This window comes from Rhinolophus ferrumequinum, chromosome 21 (assembly GCF_004115265.2).
Source record: "Rhinolophus ferrumequinum isolate MPI-CBG mRhiFer1 chromosome 21, mRhiFer1_v1.p, whole genome shotgun sequence".
Taxonomy (NCBI): domain Eukaryota; kingdom Metazoa; phylum Chordata; class Mammalia; order Chiroptera; family Rhinolophidae; genus Rhinolophus; species Rhinolophus ferrumequinum.
Window position 1 is genome coordinate 33694342 of NC_046304.1, and position 8358 is coordinate 33702699.

The 8358-nt window shown below is 48.4% G+C and overlaps 1 protein-coding gene across 2 annotated transcripts; it reads left to right on the forward strand.

Moving 5' to 3' along the window:
- Positions 1-500: 500 nt before the first annotated feature.
- Positions 501-8061, forward strand: SLC35B1 (solute carrier family 35 member B1). 2 transcript variants are annotated; one of them, XM_033091031.1, is made up of 9 exons: positions 501-802; positions 1449-1552; positions 2351-2481; positions 2771-2801; positions 3383-3540; positions 4484-4610; positions 5226-5332; positions 5494-5647; positions 6879-7075. In XM_033091031.1, the coding sequence occupies exons 1-9, from the start codon at positions 597-599 to the stop codon at positions 6929-6931; spliced, it is 1071 nt and encodes a 356-aa protein (XP_032946922.1). In that variant the 5' UTR covers positions 501-596; the 3' UTR covers positions 6932-7075. The 2 variants fall into 2 exon arrangements, with proteins under 2 accessions (XP_032946922.1, XP_032946923.1); XM_033091032.1 differs by having other exon boundaries at positions 578-802; positions 2376-2481; positions 6879-8061.
- The last annotated feature ends 297 nt before the right edge of the window (positions 8062-8358 follow it).

Sequence of the window (8358 nt, forward strand, 5' to 3'; positions counted from 1 at the left end):
GCCTCTAAGTGACTGGGACAAGAGCCCTGCCACCCCTGGAAGCCTAGTGATGTGCCCTAGGAGCAGGATCGCTGTTCAAAGCCGGGCGGGCCTTGAACGCTCTTCTGGTAGCGGCGGTGGAGTCGCTGACGCCGGGCAGCGGCTAGGGGGCGCTCAGCCCCACTAAGCATTTCTTGGCGTTAGGACCCAGGAGAAGCCTGATGGCCGCCCGGGGAAAAAAACCTGCTGGATTTGCCCAGCCGGCCGTACCACCTCCCGCGTCCACCTGTCTGTCTTTACACAGTGCAGCCAATCGATGACTTCCACATCCTTATACGCCATCACTCCACGCCCGCGTATCTCCTAGGCCGTCCCGTCGAGCTCCGGGTTGCAGTTGTCCTCGGAGTTGCCTGATCGGAAAATCTCGAGCGCAAGACATTAACCGCCTGACAGCTGGCTACTCTGGTCACCATGGACACATCTAAGGTCCCACGGCGGATCTCCTTTCATTGGAAGTAGTTCCTGGGTTCTGAGGAGTTCCCCCCTCGGCGGCCCTGAGCTGGCAGTTCTGGCGGTGGCTTCTGGGCCCTGCTGCACGGCGGTCGCATGAAGCTCCTATGAGGCCCCTGTCGCCGGTCGGCGATGTCCGTTTGGAGCTGTCGCCGCTGCTGCCGCTGCCGGCTGTGAGCGGGTCTCCGGTCGGGTCGTCCGGGCGTCTCATGGCCGCTAGCAGCTCCCTGGTGCCCGACCGGCTGCGTCTGCCGCTCTGCTTCCTCGGCGTCTTTGTCTGCTATTTCTACTATGGCATCCTACAGGAAAAGATGTGAGCGGATCCCGGGGTCGGAACGCAGACCTTTCCCTCCTCTCCCGCCCCTCTCCCCAGTCTGTGGCCGGGTTCGCAGTCCTTACGCCCCTGGCCCCGGTGTTCCCTCTTCCTTCCCAGCACCCCGACATTTTTGCAGCGCGGCTGAGCCTCCCCAGATTTCCAAAACACGGAAGTTGGTCTCAGGACTTAGGGGGACCTAGTGATTTTTCTTACATCAATTGCTTTTTCCCTGTAGGTTCTAAGGTTCTGGGTTTTACAGGCTGAGACTTATATCCCCGTGACCTGTACGGGTTCCTCTTTGTCTGCAGCTCCCAGATGCAGACAGCTGGCTCGTTCGCCCTTGGCCTTGCTGCTGTAGTCCAAATCCCTTCTGCTGCCTGGGGTACCTCGTTTCACCATCTAATTCTCTGCGTTTCTTCTAGCTCCATCCTTTACGGATATTCTTGTCCTAGGTAGGCTATGGGATTAGCAGACTGGGATACCCAGTTTCTAAATCCAATAAAATCGACCCCTTTTATAAATGAGCCCAACATCTAGAGAGGAAAGATAATTTCAAAGCTTCCAGTGGCTCTGGATATACTAGATGACACTGAGGGAAATATGCTAATTTCTCCTCTTTCTTTTTCATGCATTTCATTCTCAGAACAAGAGGAAAGTATGGAGAAGGAGCCAAACAGGAGACGTTCACTTTTGCCTTAACTTTGGTCTTCATCCAATGTGTGATCAATGCTGTGTTTGCCAAGATCTGTGAGTACCTAAATAGTAATCTGTTATCTGGCCCCTCCCCTTGGTATCGTCTGCATCAGGCAGTGATCCAGCCTTAAGGTCTAACTCTCAAGACCCCCACCCCTTTAGTGCTTGCACAGCCTCTCTGTTTAGTGTGTAAAACTCATGGCTTTAGAACAGGGTAAAACTTTATTTCCTTAAATTAGACCAATTTTTTTTTAATTGGGTAATATTGAGGAACAGTGTGTTTTTCCAGGACCCATCAGCTCCAAGTCAAGTCGTTGTCCTTCAGTCTAGTTGTGGAGGGTGCAGCTCACTGACCCATGTGGGAATCGAACCGGCAACCCTGTTGTTAAGAGCTCACGGTCTAACCAACTGAGCCATCCGGCCGCCCCAAATTAGACCAACTTTTGAATCAGAAATGTGCAAAGAGTGGGTCTTCTATATTCCAGATCCCCATTGAGAATACTTAATTTTTTTTCTTTGTCCCTTAGATTTTCCTTTATGTGTCAGTGTCAAGCATGTTTTGAGTTTTCTCTCTGTTTCCTGGGGGGCTAGCAGCAGGGCTGACTGGTCCCTTGAACTGAATAAGTCCCCCATCCCTACCCTGCATGTGGTCTTGTGTTAGGTTTAGGTGGGATTAGAAAGTTGAAAAATCTACAAATTTCCCAGTCTAAGAGGACCAGAAACAGCTCATGTTTCTCATCTTATTTGATAGACAAGTTCCTTTCATGTGGCTTCAAGTTTTGCTCCATCTTAGGCCCACCAGGTTTCTCTTATGTTTTTTGTTTTTGTTTTTGTTTTTTTGTCTTCTCTCAGTAATCCAGTTTTTTGACACTGCCAGGGTGGATCGTACTCGGAGCTGGCTCTATGCTGCCTGTTCTATTTCCTATCTGGGTGCCATGGTCTCCAGCAACTCAGCACTACAGTTTGTCAACTACCCAACTCAGGTGAAATCTCAGGATGGGATGAGGGTGGGCTCAGAAGTTGTTTAAAAAGGACTAGGGATTCTTCCCTCAGGTCTGTGACTTAAATAAAAAGGGAATGTGTGTGAGAAATTCAGAGTGAGAAGAACCATAGGTCTGAAGTTCAGCAGTGGTGGGTTGACCACGACAGGGCTGCTTTCTGAGGCTGCGGGGTCTGGTGCAGGCCCCACACTTACTCATCCTAACACAGCATCTAGCATGGTACCTGGCATATCACAGATGCTCAGAAATTATTTGCCGAATTTAATTTCAGGTCCTTGGTAAATCCTGCAAGCCAATCCCAGGTAAGCAGAAGAAGATGGTCTCCCATCTTCCATCTTCACTCTTCCTGTAGTAAGCCCTCTCCTTCTCTGCTAGAGCTCTGTATCCCTCCAGGCTTTGACATAGCTATCTCCAAGGACTTCCCTCCATCCATTCCCCCAGCCATCTTGTCATCTGTATCATTTCCTGTGGTGTTGGTGTGTATAAGCTGGGAGCTAAAGGCTGAGCTAGTCTGCTTTACGGGGTCAGTCATTGTGGTGTCCCATGTGTTTACATTGTCATTAGACACTCTATGTCCCATTTTGATTGTCAGTTTCTTTCCCTCAACCTTTTAGTCTTCCCCACTGTCCCCACCATTGGCCGATTCCTTCCTGGACCTTTCACTGTGGTTCTCTAGCTTTTCCCTACCTCATACTCTGTTCTACTCTGTTGCTCAGTTGTCTCTATCGAGGTGCCAGCTTTGCGTCCTCCTCTTATCCTTATAGGCCTTCCTTCTCAGACATTCTTTTCTCTCATGAATCTTTTCTTGGCTCCTAGGAGGAGAGTGTTGGGTTCATCAGTGCCTGTGGGTGCCTGACTTTTCCACTCTGTTTCTTCCCTGTAGTCATGCTCCTTGGAGTGACCCTCTTGAAGAAGAAGTATCCAATGGCCAAGTACCTGTGTGTGTTGCTAATTGTGGCTGGAGTGGCCCTTTTCATGTACAAACCCAAGAAAGTAGTTGGGATGGAAGAACACACAGTTGGCTATGGAGAGCTGCTCCTGGTATGTGATCCTGGTGGGCAAGGCAGCCTCGTCCAGTAATCTTAACCAAGGAACAACCCTACCTACGCAGGCAAAAGGCCAGTGATCTATCTGGAGGGAGGTTGTGGTGCTCCACGCCCCCCATTTCTGGTCTTTGTCTCTCGTAACATGGCTCTGGCTCTGCTATGGCTATAGTGGGAAGCCTGAGATATTTAACTACAGCTCAGCTCTCCTGAGGAAAGAATGAGTGAGGCCTGTGTCCAAATGCTGATGTGAGGTCACAGACACCTGAGAGCAAAGCGTGTGGTTTTCTGAGAAACCTAGAAGCCAGCGTCAAAATACTGCTATAGTAGCTATTGTTTCCTGTGTATTTAGGCACTATGCCGAGTGCTTTCTGTGCTGATTGATTTGTACAACAACCTCATAATGTAGCTAGTAGTATCTCCGTTTTCAAATGAAGAAACTGAAACAAAGGGAGGTTAAGTCACTTGCCCGTGGTCACATGGCTATTAAGTGGCAGAGTTAGGTGCTGACTTTGCGCAGGATTCTCATCGAGGAGCGTGAGCATGGAATCCAGTTTCTGGAGCACTTTCTTCCAAGCCAGGAGGCCAGCGTGCAGGGAGGACATTTCTTTTCCCCAGTTTTAATGGAAGAATGTGTGGCTCACCACAACCTGTTCTGGGCTTCACGGCGCTCGCTGTGTTAGGAAGTGGTAGGCTTCTTGCCCTGTTCTGATTATATTACAATTATGTGGCTCAGAGAGCCTGTCGTTCTAATGCCTGGGGGGAGGAGGGAGTTTGCATGGTCTCTCCTCATCCTCCATGACCTGGCAGCATTTTGTTCTGAGGACTCTGTCTTAAGGCAGTGGCTTTCTGAGGTAATCACAAAGGTGAGAGTCCTCTGTCCTGGGTTAGGGAGGGGCACTGTTGGCCTTCTCACTGCAGGCTGCACCCTTTCTTCCCAGTTATTGTCTCTGACCCTGGATGGACTGACGGGCGTTTCCCAGGACCACATGCGGGCTCATTACCAAACAGGTTCCAACCACATGATGTTGAACATTAACCTTTGGTCGACCTTGCTGCTGGGAGCTGGTAAGGAGCAGTTCTGCTGTTCTTTCCATGTATCACCGGAGGGCAGACTGCTCTCATCCAGGTGATTCCTAGCTCAGATGCCAGTTGTTAACCTTGCCCCGGCCAACGGCCTACTTCGGCTCTAAGATGCCTTTATGTCCAAGCCCCTGAGAATCTTCTTGGAGAATCTTGACCGTCAGGCTCTGCTTGCTCCTCGTTCCTGGCACAATCAGGAGTAGACTATGCCAGGTATCATGGGAGGACACAGACGTGGAACACAGGGGTACCTTGGGAACTCACCCTCTTCTGAGGGAGGTGAGACATTGATGTGTGGTGTATACTGAATATAGTTTGAAAGTGAATGCACTTGCTTTTAGATCAGTGCTTCCTAAGCGTTTCCAAACCTGGGCACAGATAGGAAGTGTTTTTTGTGTAGCGCACTGGTGTTAACGGAAGAGGCTGCCGATGGCCGGAGGTGACCAGTGCTTGGGCTGCTGTGAGCTACGGATGTGAGCATCAGTACCTCCACAGCCTCTGAGAAGCTCTGCTTGTAATCACTTGTGGCGGAAGGAACTAATTAACTTCCAAGTCTTTCTTGGGAGAGTCTTTCTTTCATCTTTTGACATTTCTTCCTAGGAATCCTGTTCACCGGGGAGCTCTGGGAGTTCTTGAGCTTTGCTGAAAGGTACCCTGCCATCATCTATAATATCCTGCTCTTTGGCCTGACCAGTGCCCTGGGTCAGGTGAGTGCCTTGACGGGGGATGGCTTGGCTTCCCCAAGAGAGACTGGCCTGGCTGGGAGAAGAGGGGTGGCAAGGTTAGCCCTGGTGTCCTGTTACGGACTATAGACCTTGCGGCACAGACCCAAGAACCAGCCTGACCCTGCCTTATTCTGTGTCTCTAGACCTTCATCTTCATGACAGTTGTGTATTTCGGTCCCCTGACCTGCTCTATCATCACCACAACTCGCAAGTTCTTCACCATTTTGGCCTCTGTGATCCTCTTCGCCAACCCCATCAGCTCCATGCAGTGGGTGGGCACTGTGCTTGTGTTCTTGGGTAAGTTCCATCAAGGACAGGCATCTCAGCTACAAAGAGCTTTATTTTTCCCCCTAACATTTGCTTGTATATTTATGGAATTTATTTAGTTATTTTAGAGAAAATTTAAAAAAACGTATTTTTAAAGTATAGTTAGTATGCAATAGCATATTTGTTTCAGGTGTACACATTTGTTTCAGGTGTTCAGCATTTTCATACTAATGATGTGATCACCACAATAAGTCTAGTGACATCTGTCCCCATGCCAAGTTGTTAACAATATTATTGACTATATTCCCTGTGCTGTTTACTACATCTCAGTGGCTTATTTATTTTATAATTGGAAGTTTGTACCTCTTATTCCCCTTCACCATTTTCACCTACCCCCCTACCTATCCTCTCTCCCCTCTACCAGCCATCAGTTTATTCTCTGGTTCTGTGAGTTTGTTTTTGTTTTATTTTGTTTGTTTTGTTTTTTGTGTTTTTTTAGATTCTCCATATCAGTGAAATCATACAGTATTTGTCTTTCTCTGTCTGACCTATTTCCCTTAGCATAATACCCTCTAAGTCCATCCATGTTGTTGGAAATGTCAAGATTTCATTCTTTTTCATTACTGAGTAATATTCCACTGTGTACACCCACACACCCACACCCACCCACCACGTACCACATCTTTATTCACCTACCGATGGACACATAGGTTGCTTCCATATCTTTGCTTTTGTAAATACTCTTGCAGTGAACATAGGGGTGCATATATCTTTTTGAATTAGTGTTTTCATTTTCTTTGGATAAATACCCAGAAGTGAAATTGCTGGGTTATGAGGAAACTTTTTTTTAAAAGAAAAGGAAGCGTCATCTCTAATCCAGCCTTCCTAAGGGGCATCTCATTTTAGTGATGTCCTTCCAGTGACGCAGGTCTCCCCAGACACTGAGCAGGGTAAAATGATGATGCTTATATCCTATTCATGCTGCCATGGGTGCCCTGACAGTACTAGCTTAGCACTTGTGACTCTCAAGTTTCTTTCAGTCTTGCTGTGTATGTAATTACCAGTATCTTGGTGACTTGTTTCATGTGATGCCATTCTCTTTTCTCTGAGGAAGTTTTATGAAACCATGTTTGGGAACTGGTTTTATTTAAAGCCCCAATTTTAGAGAACCGAGAGGCTGACCTTCCCCCCGACCCGCAAATCATTGACAGGTTTCATTTCTCCCCATAAAGCTATGCCCGTTTTCTCCCTTTCCATGTAGGTCTCGGTCTTGATGCCAAGTTTGGGAAAGGAGCCAAGAAGACATCCCACTAGGAAGAAAGGAACTACCTCTACTCCAAGAATATTTAAATTATTATCTCGTATAGCGGCATCTCTTGGGAAACATGAATTCAGTAGGGGTGAAGGACTGGGTTCCAGTCTGTTCCTTTTTTGTTTTTTTAAAAGGAAGTAAAATCACATATTCTAAAAAAAAGTACTTGGATTTTTAACAAGACAGAGTTGGCAGTTTCTGTTCTTGATGACCTGGAGCACAGCCTGACACAGATACAGAGAGAAGGAGAGGGAAGTGACAGAGCTTGATACTCATTGCCCAAGCTGCTTCCTCTCGGGTGTGGTTAACCTGTGGCGGGGTGGCTCATTGCTTCAAGAGCCTAAGCATTATAGGGAGGAACTTTAATAGATTGAATAGTTGTGTTTGCGGCCGCTGTTGCCACAGGTGAGGATCTAAATATGCCAGGATAGGTGGCGGTGTTAGAGCCATAGAATGTAAAAATCACTCTCGTAAAGCCCTGGTGGGCAAATATTTCTAAAAAAACTACAGATATATTCTGTCAAGAAACTTCTCTTGAGGTTGGGGTAAAATGACCCCAGAGCCTGTGTTTTCACATTTCCTCATTGCCTCTCCTTCAGCCAAAGCTCAAGCAAAAGCGGAGACCCGATCGATGTGTATGTCAGGAACAGCTTTGGAAGGCCTGACTCCCTCTCCATCTCTGTGTCTATTCTCAATCCACCTGGTCCCCTCCTGGGGAGGCTGGATTAATCCTTCCTATTCCCCTTCCCCTTTTACCTGCTAAAGCATTGCGGTCCTCTGCCATCCTGGCTGTGCCAAGGTGTCACCGTGGCAGCTTCTGCCTGTTGAAAGGGATGCTGGCAGAAGACATGGTGGCTGAGTCTGGCTCAAAGCTGCTGTCAAGTTTTCTGGGTGGCAATGGGGGGGACAAGGCGGAGCATGGAGCAGAGCCACCTGCCCACTGCTGCCTTCAGAGTTGGAAATCGCAATCCTCCAGGGAGCACACTTGACACATGAAAGTGTATTTCCACCAGCTGCAACTTTCACTCCATCTGTTCAGCAGCCCCAGCCCCTCAGCGCTCCAGATGGGTGCCCAGCCTCCTTCCTGAGCCTCTGCCTTGCCACCCCCCGCCCAGCCTTTCAAGCTCTGCTTCGCTCGCCGCTCTAGGGGCCCAGATGTCGCTGCAGCTCTGCCCCTAAAGGCCCCCTCTCGTTTGAAACTCCTCCTTGAGAGAAGAGGTTTTATGTACATCTGGCTGAACTTCTTTTCTCCACCCTTTTCCCCAGTCTGTTTTTTTCATCCTGAAGGTTGCATCAATTAGCTCCTTCCCCCATTGGACTGATAGTTCTTCCAAACTCTGTTCTGTAGATTGGTCAGATGGTTAGAGCATGTTACCAGGGCTAGGGGCCTACAAGCAATCCACATCTGGGCCTGTTTTAATAAGAGCCA

Excerpts from the sequence above, each read along its gene's own strand:
- SLC35B1 (XM_033091031.1), top strand. The coding sequence starts at position 597 with ATGAGGCCCCTGTCGCCGGTCGGCGATGTCCGTTTGGAGCTGTCGCCG. Across the intron at positions 803-1,448 it reads GGCATCCTACAGGAAAAGAT|AACAAGAGGAAAGTATGGAG; the intron begins GTGAGCGGATCC and ends TTTCATTCTCAG. Across the intron at positions 4,611-5,225 it reads GACCTTGCTGCTGGGAGCTG|GAATCCTGTTCACCGGGGAG; the intron begins GTAAGGAGCAGT and ends ATTTCTTCCTAG.